The sequence below is a fragment of the Engraulis encrasicolus genome, chromosome 21, assembly GCF_034702125.1.
Source record: "Engraulis encrasicolus isolate BLACKSEA-1 chromosome 21, IST_EnEncr_1.0, whole genome shotgun sequence".
Lineage (NCBI taxonomy): Eukaryota > Metazoa > Chordata > Actinopteri > Clupeiformes > Engraulidae > Engraulis > Engraulis encrasicolus.
The window spans coordinates 49,851,492-49,864,098 of record NC_085877.1 but is presented as its reverse complement, the minus strand read 5'-3'; the positions used below and the strand labels follow the sequence as shown (position 1 = coordinate 49,864,098).

Here is a 12,607-nt window from a genome sequence, read left to right as displayed (position 1 = left end):
TTCCAATTCCACATTACGAGTGAGCAGTGCCATGAGTGTGTTTGGTCTCTTTATAGGCAGGTGACTAACGACAGGTACTGTGTGTGTGTGTGTGTTTGTGTGTGTGCGTGTGTGTGTGTGTGTGTGTCTTCCAGTCGGCCAGACAAGAGGATGACGTTGCCCACGAGGTTCCAGAAAGAAGTTCACGCCCACCTATCCAGAAACAACAACAGTAAGTAGAGTGTGTGTGCGTGCGTGCGTGTGTGCGTGCGTGCGTTTTTGTGTTTGGCTGCGTGCGTGTGTGTGTGGCTGCGTGCGTGTGAGTGGTTGGCTGCGTGTGTGTGTGTGTGTGTGTGTGCGCGTGTGCGTGTGTGTGTGGCTGCGTGCATGCTCGTGTGCCTGTGTGCGTGCGTTTTTGTGTATCTGTTTGTCTGTGGTTCATGCCCACCACACTTCACTTTGCAGTAGGGGGTGGATAGGTGGGGATTCGAACCTGCAACCCTCTGTCGTAAAGCCTACACTGTGGCGGCTAATCAACAAACAAATACGTCGCCGGGCAGCTGCACTCGGGAGATTCTGTGCCTGGACGCGCTATATTGCATAAATGGGGCTTCAATGGGGCTTCAAGAGGATCCACGCGCTATATTGCATAAATGGGGCTTCAAGAGGATCCACGCGCTATATTGCATAAATGGGGCTTCAAGAGGATCCACGCGCTATATTGCATAAATGGGGCTTCAAGAGGATCCACCTTCGTTTACTTGCTGTATTTACTTCTTCTGAGGTTAAAAGTTCACAGTATTCCAGACATTGTCATCGTTAAAATCCATAACTCCCAGTTACTTCCTTGTCAGTCCAGCTCGCTGTTGTGGAGCAGCAGTAATTCGGCATGTATAAGTCTGCACGGCTGCGGTCAGCAAAAAATAGTCCCAACAATCCCAACTGCCAAGACGGCAATTAGGAGACCTTTTTTTTGTTATGTGTACTCGGTATAAACAAGCGTGTATCGCGAGTCAATTAGGAGTAAAAAAAAATGTTTCTCAAATCATGTGTAGTGGGTGGTGCTACGTGTTTACATTGACTCTCGCTAACTTAGCTACATTTCGCCTTCCAGAGGGAGTCTAAAACAAAGACAGCCACTGATGTGAAAAATAGGACCAATTTCCTCCTTACTAAACATAGGGCAGGGATTTTAGCAGTACTGAGCCCCAAAAAGTGTGGCATACCCCTTTAAGCCAACCTCTTTAGATCAGAGGGTTGCAGGTTTGAATCCTACCCTTCCACCATACTCCTGAGGTGCCCCTTGAGCAAGGCACTTACAGTAACCCCATACTGCTCCAGGGGCTGTAACCAATACCCTGCACTTCCAGATAACTGTAATTTGCTTTGGATAAAAGCAGCCTCAGCTAAGTGTAATGTAATGTCATGTCATGTCATGTCATGTCATGTCATGTCATGTCATGTCATGTCATGTCATTTTTCTCTCCTGCGTTTCAGCCACTGGCCACCTGAGTGACAATTCCATGCAGGCGAAAGCCAGGACGGCTCCGTGCCCGTCGGGGTCCTACAACCCTCAGCAGGTGCAGGGCCGCATCAAGGAGGTGCTGGCCAAGTACAGCAATGGATTGTGGGTATCCAAGCTGCCGCAGCTCTACAAGGAGCTCTACCAACAGGAGCTGCCCAGCGACGCGCTGAAGGACCTGGAGAACTGGAAACACATCTGCACAGTAAGACACACACACACACACACACACACACACACACACACACACACACACACACACACACACACACACACACACACGCACGCACGCACGCACGCACTACCATGTTATTTGTTATGCTCTTGGTCAGACCAAGTCTCAAAGAGATTAGAACGTCTATGATAATCAGGCTAGGTGCCAGTATCAAGCCCTTTATCACACACACACACACACACACACACACACACACACACACACACACACACACACACACACACACACACACACACACACACACACACACACAGAAAGGGAGTGGGCGATATCGGAGTAGGGAGCCCAGACGCCACAGCTGTAGCGCTGAGAGTGGCGCTCGGCTCAATTCCTGCAACCTCCCTCTTTAAAATCTTTGTTTCTTTAAAAAAAAAAAAAATGCCTTTATTCTTACAGGACAGTGTGAGAGTAGTCAGGAAATGATCGGTAGAGAGAGTTGGGGCAGGGTGGGGAAATGACCCCAGCAGGGCTGGAACCCGGCTCCCCGTGGGCAATGTAAGCCAAATGTGGGGGGCTTAGCATGCAGCATCCTCCCTCCAGTGCAGTGGTACTCAACCTTTAGTGAATAAACGCCCCCTGGACCTCATCATAAGCCTGCCAACGCCCCCCTTAGTATTAAAAAGAGATAAGATGGACTAATGCCCTAGCCTCGTGAGCCATCCTATGTACTTCCGCCAAAGGATTGGTGTCACTACGGTAGCCTGGCCATGCTTCTCTGTGGAGTGCCTGGAGCAGTATGATTTTGATCGCAATGCCTCCCCCATTAAACATCCAATAAGCAAATAAGCGCCCCACGTGGGGGCGAAGGGGGGAGTACGCTCGTGCCGATGACGAAAACGTCTGCACCAATGGCTCTGGTCTGCACTATGTAGAGTAACTTTCGCCGATTGGGTGAGAGCTGTCCAATCATTTCAAACCATAACTGAGTGCAAACTTCCCGTTTCCTGCAATCGCACCAGATCACACAACCTCCAGACCATCAATACGTGCAGTGTCCATCATTCAAGCTTTGCATTTTTCCGCCATTGTTAGGGGATCATCCTGGCACTTTCAGTGCATTGGCTCAACCAAAAATTTTCAGCGTGAGCGCCCTAGGCACTGAAACAGTGCCCGAAGTGCACAAGTGCGTTGTTTGAAACACATGGTAGGTCTCGGGCCATTTACGGCCCTTGAGGACGTTTTATCTGGCCTCCGACATATATTTCATGTGAAGCTGCATAACATTAAAATTGGCATATTTGGAGGGGAAATTACATTTACAATACAATTAGGTTATAATCAGGGGACCAAGAGAAGGTGGGGTCTGTTTTAAAGGTGGCTGCCTTCAACATAGGCCTAAAGTGCTGGGGATAATGGAAAAAAGGAGGCGCACACAAGACTTGTGTGAAAACGTGTATTGAAGCCGAAATTAAACAACAGAAGTCTAAGGTTAACTGGAGAAACAGACGTTTCGGAGCTAGTCCATTCTCAATGTCTCCAGTCAGGCTGGAGTGCACGCACCAAGCAATACACGAGTATTAAGTTCAGGCGCAGACGCCGACCTTTGTTGGTCTTTTGTCATTCACTAAAGTGCTGGGGGGAATGCTGTTTTGTTTCCATAATCCGGCCCTCTAAGGGCTTTTACGGCCCTTGGAGAAATTTGAAGTGGACCCTCGAGTGTATGTATGTGTACTGTCTAGGTCTAATTGTCTATGTGCACACCTAGAGTCTAAGTCTATGTCTGCATGGGAGGAGTAAGAAACGTAATTTCAATTCTTTATATGACCAGTGCATGTAAAGAAATTGACAATATATTTGACTTGACTGGAATGAAAAAGGTTCCTCCCCCCTGATGTAAAGGAACAGCAAGGTACAGCTGTGGCCTGGGGGCTTTACGGTGAAGGTATTGTATTGTATTGTATTGTGCAGGCTATGCACTGCAGATTATATGGTGTTGCAGGATTGTACTGCTGTCCATTGCATACCAGTCCTATTGCATGTAAACCTCTCGGGCGCCATTGGGGGCTGCCTCCTTGCACAGGTGAGGCATAAATGCAATTTTCATTGTGTGCAGTGGCGCAGCAAGGTACAGAGGTGGCCAAGGGCTTAAGTGAATGTAGTCATTTAGGGCTGTAACGATACACTGAACTCACGATTCGGTTCGTATCACGATTTTTGACCTACGGTACGATACACCCCACGATTTCTGAAATGTATCTCCATTTACGTTTGGAAACACCATCACATGAAATCATAAGGTTGTTTTCTGGACTAATGGGTAATAAAACTTTGAAAGGGAGTATCACCATACTGCCTCCTTGTATCACGATACAGTATCGTGACTCTGTGTATCACGATTTCTCGGTTCCATACAATATCGTTACAGCCCTATAGTCATTGTATTGAGTTTGTGTAGGCTATGCACTGCAGATTATATGGTGTTGCTTGATTGTACTGCTGTCCATTGCATATCAGTCCTATATTGCATGGCATCGGCAGTGTTTTTCTTTTTTTTTTAACTTCTTTATATATTTGATCAGTGCTTTCTTCATTTTATACAGTTAAATCATTGTAGCCGGACAAAAATCCTGAAGGGAGCCTCAAAATGCCAGGACTGAAGAAAGTTACTGTTTTAGTGCTCTGATAAGTGCTATTGTCTGGTTGAATAAAACCAAGAAAGAGTGAGTAGGCTACGTCCTTCTGACATGCTGCAATATTTGTATGTGCTGCTATCTTCATTGTAGTATGGCGAGGGATAACAGGCTATTTGGAGGTGTCAGAAGTCCTCCGTGGAGCGGCAAAGCTCATGTTTTTTTTCTTTTTAGTTTTTTTTTTTAATTCTTGATATAAAAGGTGGTGGTTTGGAACACATTAAATTCGTGCGTGTTCTCACACAGACAAACGCGAACCAAAACTAGTTTAAAGCTAGAGAGGGAAAAGGTCTCTAAGCTCTGAGCGATGCCCCACCCCTCCCCCGTCTTCTGGTGCCAGCCTGAGCGTCTTCCAGCTTTGTGAATCAACCTGCACTTGGCGATAGTCTGACACGCAGGCATGTGTTTGCGCCAGCTATGGCGTCCGAATACAAGTGCTTCAATTTTGGAATTTGGGGAAGGACAGAGACACAAGCGGCTGCAAAAATGAAGTACTTCGGACAGGTTGGCTGAAGTTTGACATGTGCACGCACGGATACATTTTGTTACCGTAGCATGCAAACATTAGAACTTGGAAGCGAACACGCTGTAACACGTAACGCCAAGCATTTATTGATAACACGGCAACTAGAACTACGGCTGGCAGACCTTTAATGACACGATGACAAACATTTCGCTGACAAGTTTTCAAACGTCAGTCGTTTGATCTGTTGTTGCGTTGTAATTAATTGATGTTACCGTAGCTTGGTGGTGATACTTGTGACGTTGTTGTCAGTGTTAAATTAAGAACATACTTGGCAGCTATCGCTCCTACTTTGAGAGAAATTCGTCAGACTACGTTGTCACTCAGAACTCTTTTTGTTGTCTGTAGTTATCAATTCATTTATTTAGTCAGGTTTCTTTAGCGTGCTGTATTTCTCAGCGTGCTTAATTGACGTTTTGACGCTACCACGCTGCACCTGAACCCAATTGAGGAGCAGTGCACAGCAGTGTTGCGAAGTTGAACGGGGCGCTTCATACGATGGACAAAAAATAAACGCCATTCCCAACGCAAGGTTTGGGAAATTCAGCGCCACATGGGGACTGTTGCTAACTGTTGATGTTAATGTCATTTTTTGGTAGTGTTATAATATAGACACCGGGCCAAGTAGCGATGCTGTGCACTGGCTGCATACGTTTGCCAAAGGTTTTCTGCCGTATAGGGCAGGCTATGGGCCAACTTGTTTGCTATCCGGAGTAGCCGTGTGCACACTGCTGCATGTCTGCTTGTCTTTCCAACTTACTCTGTCTCCATGCCTTTAGTATGGTCCTATTTTATATTGGCCACGTATACCTGATGATCATTCATAATTCAGAATTGAATAGTTCAAGCTCTTCAAAATTCAGAAAGTACATGAAAGTGCAAAGTAAACTTGAAGTCAGTGTTACTTACATGATGTTTTCAAAGTAGAACATAGCCTTATTCCGAATTAAGTTGTGTTGATTCTGAATTAAATATCTGATGTAACATTATAAATGTATTCAATTATAATACTGAAACTGTGTACTAAATAAATCGACAAGTCTATGCTAAATATTTCAGTGTTAGCATGCTAAATCTTTTAAAATAACAATAGCCCATAATTCTAATTCTGTTTGTCTGCTTTTTTCTTTTGCTGTTTCTCCTCTTTCTTTCTTTCCATCTCTCTCTCTCTCTCTCTCTCTCTCTCTCTCTCTCTCTCTCTCTCTCTCTCTCTCTCTCTCTCTCTCTCTTCCTCCTCCTCATCCTCTTCCTCTCCTCCTCATCCTCTTCCTCTCCTCTTCATCCTCTTCCTCTCCTCCTCCTCCCCCCCTCTCCTCTTCCTTCTCCTCTCCCTCCTCCTCTCCCTCCTCCTCCTCCTCCTCCTCCTCTTCCCTCTCTCCTTCTCCTCCTCTTCCCACCCCATCTCATCCTCCTCTTCCTCATCCTCTTCCTCCTCCTCCTCTTCCTCCTCCCCCCTCCTCCTCCTCTCCACCTCTCCTCCTCCTCTCCACCTCTCCTCTTCCTCCTCCTCTCCCTCCTCCTCCTCCTCCCCACTCCTCCTCTCCTCTCCTCCTCTTCCTCTTCCTCCTCCTCTTCCCACCCCATCTCATCCTCCTCTTCCTCATCCTCTTCCTCCTCCTCCTCTTCCTCCTCCCCTCTCCTCTCTTCCTCCTCCTCCTCTTCCTCCTCCTCCTCCTCCTCTTCCTCCTCCTCCTCTCTCCTCTTCCTCCTCCTCCTCATCTTCCTCCTCCTCTCCTCCTCCTCCTCCTCTCCTCCTCCTCTCCTCATCCTCTCCTCCTCCTCTCCACCTCTCCTCTTCCTCCTCCTCCTCCACCTCTCCTCCTCCTCCTCCACCTCTCCTCTTCCTCCTCCTCTCCACCTCTCCTCCTCCTCCTCCTCCTCCTCCTCCCCCTCTCCTCTTCCTCCTCCTCCTCCACCTCTCCTCCTCCTCCTCCACCTCTCATCTTCCTCCTCCTACTCTTCCTCCTCCTCCTCCTCTTCCTTCTCTTCCTGCTCCTCCTCTTTCTCCAGGTGGAGAGGCCAGGTGGTAGCTCAGCTCAGCTCCTGCTGTATCCTGCTAAAGATCCTCCTGTTGTCCCGGCTGCCACCGAGCGCAGCTCCCCCGCTCCCCAAAACCAGAGACCCACACCCACCACCACCACCTCCACCACCTCCCCTCCCCCCGGCCCTCCCCCTGCGCCTGTTCGCACCTCTATTCCCTTTCACCCACCCTCCTCCTCCTCCACCTCCTCCTCCACCTCCTCCTCGTCCTCCTCCTCCTCCTCCTCTCTGCCTCCAGAGGTGCGGCGTAACCTTGGTGATCTGCTTCAGAAGTACAGTAGTGGTTTGTGGGCCCACGCGCTGCCGAAGCTCTACCTGGACACCTACAAGAGCCAGCTGCCGCCGCAAGTACTCGAGGTAACCACACTGTATACCTCACAGCTGCCGCCGCAAGTACTCAAGGTAACCACACTGCATACCTCAGACCCCTCCTCTTCCTCTTCCTTATCCTCCTCCTTCTCCTCTTCATCATTTTATTGTTAAACTCTACCTGGACACCTACAAGAGCCAGCTGCCGCCGCAAGTGCTCGAGGTAACCACACTGCATACCTCTAAATGCCCCTAAAATAAATGATTGTGCGAACGAAATAATAGAAAGGGCGCACTTGTGCGAGTAGATATTTCAACCCTTTCAATCGTATTTTGCTTCTAAAATAAATAGCCTACACCCCATAGAGAAACGCAGGGACATGTGAACGAGAGAAGGCGCAAAAGACAGCGTGTGCGCCGCGCACAGAGAGACAGAGGCAGACAGACAGAATAGTCGGAGGAGTTTTGAAATAAGATAAGCGTCGGGAGTATCGAGCGCTTCCAATGACGGAGAAGAGCTGGACAGAAACTTCAGCGCTAGAATTGCTAATTCTCCGCTTAGCACAAATGCTAACAAATGCTCAACCTGTTAACTTTGTGAGAAGAAATAGCTTCGGTTTGTACATAGAACTACACTTATCTTGTAAGTACGTGGCTTGTACTGTTTATGTTACTCCTCCTGAGACGTTGGCAAGGGAGGACACATAGCAGGCTCTCTCTGTGCGCTCACTTGCTCAACTGTCATCATCATTACGTCACGTCATGTGAAGTTAGTATTTTCTTGGACAGTCTCGGGGTGTAGCCTAGGGCACGATTTTGATGTGCAAGCCTTCAATATTGTCAAATTGTTATTTAGAGGAAATGTATTTGGTCATCCACTCTTTTTTGTTTCATTTCTAAAATGCAAGTATAGAACAATTATATTTTCAAAGGGTAATGTTCAGATTACTGAGTTGCTGTTACTGTGGTACCAAATGCAATTAAAAAAAAAAAAGTGTAACCCATGGGTAGGCTGATTATAGCCTCATAGGCTACATAGCATACCCATATGGAGTCATTGTATTTTCAGGACAGAAGTGTAATTGCCTCTCTGGTCTCTCTTGTAAAAAAATCTGCCCCCCTGACCAATTTCATCCCAGCACCCTGCCAGATCCTGCTGTATACGCCTAAATTGAAACACCAGCTCTGTATAGAAATTAATGTGATAGATATAAATGTGTAATATTTTGTTTAGTCCTTTTACTGGGGGGAATTTGGAAAAGTGGCCCGAAGTGATTTTAATTGTAGGCCTACCCCTCTAGAATGTGTATTTGTGTGTGGAAAGAGTATATTCTCTGTATCTGTGTGTTAATAATGAAGCTGCGTCACAAAAACTGACTGTGCTCCTAAATTTTTATCTGTGCCCCTACATTTTTTCACTTAGGGGCACAGGTGCTCCTATTGAAAAAGCTAAGCGTAGAGCCCTGCCTCCTCCTCCTCATTTATTATTGGCCTTATTTTGCCATGTCTATCTCAGCATTATTTTGTCTATGTCAGTGGGACCAGATCTCGCTAGATTAAAATCGGCGAGATGTCTCGTCGCATTAAAAATCTGTCTCGCGAGATTTATGATCAGGAAAGTTTTTAGTACATGTACAAAATCGCTCATAATGACTTTCGAATCGTTGTACTTCATTTCTTCCAAGATACAACCTCCAATTTTAGGATTCAATAAAGTAATTACATTGCTCCTGTAAAGGTGTGCAGGGAGAGGTGAGAATAACGTTTGTATACACAGCATGCACGTGCAGGTGTCAGAGAACGTTTGCATACACTGCATGCACGTGCAGAGAGTCAGTGTGACGGCAGGCAAAGTGCCCAGAGCAGTGCACTGCATTTCACCAATGGAATAATTGGTGATGGGGATTTGTAAAAAAAAAAAAAAAAAAGAAGAAATAACCAGAGCCATACAGAGAACAGAGTTGCGTGATTGGAGGACCAGGAATTAAATTGCAGCACCGCCTTTCAACGAGATATGGTCGTGCCTAAAGCGGCTGTCTTCCCATAGACTCAACACAGAACCACCACATTAACAGCCAAAAATAAGGACTAACGAACTATACTGCGGGGTAATCACCACAAATATGTAAACTATCAACTGTCTCGGTGGTGATAATCACAACAGTTTTACCACCTGTGATGTTTATCTGAAGTTATTACTACGAACAGCAAGTCTTGTCATATTCCTTGCATTGCATCGCATTGCATTTGCTGTGTGCTACGCCCACTTCTAGGCACTAACATTCGCAACGCTAAGCAGTACTGAGAAGCTAAAACAGCTAATTTTGCTAATGAGCAAGTCGACCTTTTGCACACAGCGGAGATTGCCCAACTCTGTTCTCTGTATGGCTCCGGAAATAACTAAAATGTATTATTGTTTTGCTTTTAGGACCTGATCCTGCTGGGTGACTCCTGCTTGAAAGACCACATTTAAATGCTGAAATGTAATATTATGTAAATGTAATCTAAATGTAATATTTTGTAATCTATTGTAATGTGATTCTCTTCCTCCTCCAGGACCTGAGCCTGCTAGCTGATTTCTGCACAGTAGACTACCCCATGCCAGATAACCCCACCAGAGCCATTCTCTACGTCAAGGAGAAGAACGACACACAACAGGAGGTAATATAACTTCTATACACATCGGGAGGTATATAACTTCTATCTTATACACATCAGGAGCTAATACAGCTTCTAAACACAACTGGAGCTAATACAGCTTCTAAACAAAGAAAGTGGATGTAACCAAGAAGCGTCATTTTGTTTCCTTTCCGGTATCCACTTTATGTCGGGTGAACGCCCCTTTAGGAGACCTTCGGTTAGGAGACCTTCGGAGTCCTGAGGTTGAGAATCAATGAAGTCCCCTTAGCGCTGTAGATGGCGGTAGCGCACGTCTTGCGCAAACACCTCAAAAAGAGAAGAAGAAGTAGGGGACAACGCCCCCTTAGGAGACCCAACTTGAGCACACGCTTTTGCATTGAGTGGGCGTGGTTTGCGATATCTTTGTTTGATTCAGTATTTTTGTTCTAAACACAACTGGAGCTAATACACCTTCTATCTTATACACTACTGGAGCTAATACAGCTTCTAAACACAACTGGAGCTAATACAGCTTCTATTTTAAAAGGGTTTTGTAGTCTACTTCTATGGGCTGTAAGTTGTCTTCACAGACAGTATTGCATTGTCTTTTTATTAGCTTTATGGACAGGAAGGAACTTTTTTATTTTTAAAATGACTAGGGCTGTCATTTTAACGCGTTAATTCGATTAATTAATAACAAGGCGCATTAACGCGTTGTAAAAATTAATGGCATTAATTATTTATGGGTAGACATACGTTCTAAGCGCATGGCGTGGTGCATTCACTCACTCACGCTGTGATAAATACAAGCCGTCCGTCAACTTCTAAAGCTAAAATACAATAGATACAGCAAATACAGACACTTTTCTGTCTTTTTTCATGAACAAAAGCATATGTTTGTATTTAATTATTTTTTAGATATTTTTGAATTATTACGAGATGCCAGTTGACGCTGCATTGCTGCGAACAGCTGTTCAGTTTAAAAATAGCTGTGGACCAACGACGTTTTCCTTCAATTAACACAAGCAATCAGACAATCTCTAATACTAATACCATGTCAGACAAAATGTGGTGTTTTTCCCATTATCGATTTGTCTATATTTGATAACTTTTAGAAAGCATTTTATGTTTTATCACGAGATGTAAGCTACAAGTCAGCGCTCGGTAGCTGGTTCATCTGATATGAATACAGGCGCATTTCAAGACAGTTTATCATTTGATTTGGCCATGGCAGTTGTATAATAGTTGGACTTATGGTAGGCCTTAGGGCTGAACGATTTTAGGAAAAAATTGAAATTGCGATTTTTCTGGCAGAGATTGCGATTTCGATTTCAACCACGATTTATTTTCTTTAAATAAAGTTTTAGTTTAAAGTTATACAACCAATGAATTACATTAAGATAACGCAAGAATGAAAACTGCTGGCAACCGATTTCAAATGCAAGACTGTTTATTCAAGTACCCAAGAAACAACAACAGTTCAATTCACCAAAAAAGGAAAATAAAAAGAGAGCCGTCTTTCTAAAGTGAGCCCTTCTCTGCTTCTTTTACATTTCCCATCAACAAAAAATATAAAGTTAGTGGCTCAGCAGCATCAAAATAATTGCACTTTTGTAAAATAACACAAGCTACATAAAAAAATAAAAAGACACCTCTTTCTTTAGTAAAATTTTGTTTCTTTTCCATTTCCCATAAATAAAACATATCAAGTATCAATGGCTCAGTAGCATCAAAATAATTGCACTTTTGTAAATTAACATAGGCTGTATAAAAATTATAAAATATAACAAAGTGGTGCAAATAAGGAGTCTTACCTTAAAAGTAGTGCAAAATGGCTCAAAGGAGCTAGCTTATGAAAATCAGCAGCAGTTACAACCCGTGTACTCAGACACCTGTGCTTCTTCTTCAAATAAAGTGACAAGAGGAAGTGAAATGTAGTAAAATAATAATAATAAAATGACCCTATATTGTCCTCAACAACAAAATATGTCAAAATGGTGACATTATTTTACATCTAGTCTGTAAACAAGTAATAAGTAGAGAGCGTGAACACTTTCTTAACGGAGCAAAGTCATGTCAGGTTAAGGTGCAGATTTTAGGGTAAGATGCAGAACAACAACAAAAATCAACAAATCTTCCCCTTCATCCCTGCATCTCTTCAGAGATTTTTGGCCAGGAAAACCAACATGTCAACCTTTGCTGGCTTCAGACTTGCACGCTGACATGTGACAATATTGCCACTGGCACTGAACAGTCTCTCTGACGGTGCACTCGTTGCTGGTATGCAGAGGTACTTACGGGCCAACTTGCTAAGCCAAGGGAAGTTGACATTGTGCAATCTCCACCAGTCCAGTGGATTTTGCTCTCCATCAATGGTAGGTGTTATGAGGTAGTTGTCCAGTTCTGCTTTAATGGTATCCTCCTACTGCGCAGTAGAGGAAGCAGGGACAGCATTGGTCTTGAAAAAGCTGCCCAGTGACCGCTTTCGCTTTGCAGAGGTGGATGGTGGTTCTTCTTCTGCTCTGACAGGCATGGGATTGGTTGTGACAGAAGCCCTCTGTTCCTGCAACACACAGTAATAAGAGGCATTAATGTTTTGCCCTCATGTGTGATTAAGACCAACACAGCATTTTGGCTAAAAGTTTTAACTGTCAGTACAGTTAACAGAAAATACATATACAAAAACACAACTTTTTGTTTCATTTGAAAGAATGCAGAAAAAGGACAGCTTACCTTTTGTGCCACCTGTT

General features: G+C 44.7%; 1 protein-coding gene across 1 annotated transcript in view; it reads left to right on the top strand.

Annotated features, from left to right (window-relative positions):
- tdrd7b (tudor domain containing 7 b) overlaps positions 1 to 12,607 on the top strand; it is a 71,972-nt gene that overhangs the window by 25,482 nt on the left and 33,883 nt on the right. Inside the window, exons 6-9 of the mRNA XM_063186759.1 lie at positions 135 to 211; positions 1,477 to 1,706; positions 6,900 to 7,286; positions 9,795 to 9,899. Of these exons, the coding sequence (XP_063042829.1) occupies positions 135 to 211; positions 1,477 to 1,706; positions 6,900 to 7,286; positions 9,795 to 9,899 (799 nt within the window). The remainder of the gene's footprint in view (positions 1 to 134; positions 212 to 1,476; positions 1,707 to 6,899; positions 7,287 to 9,794; positions 9,900 to 12,607) is intronic.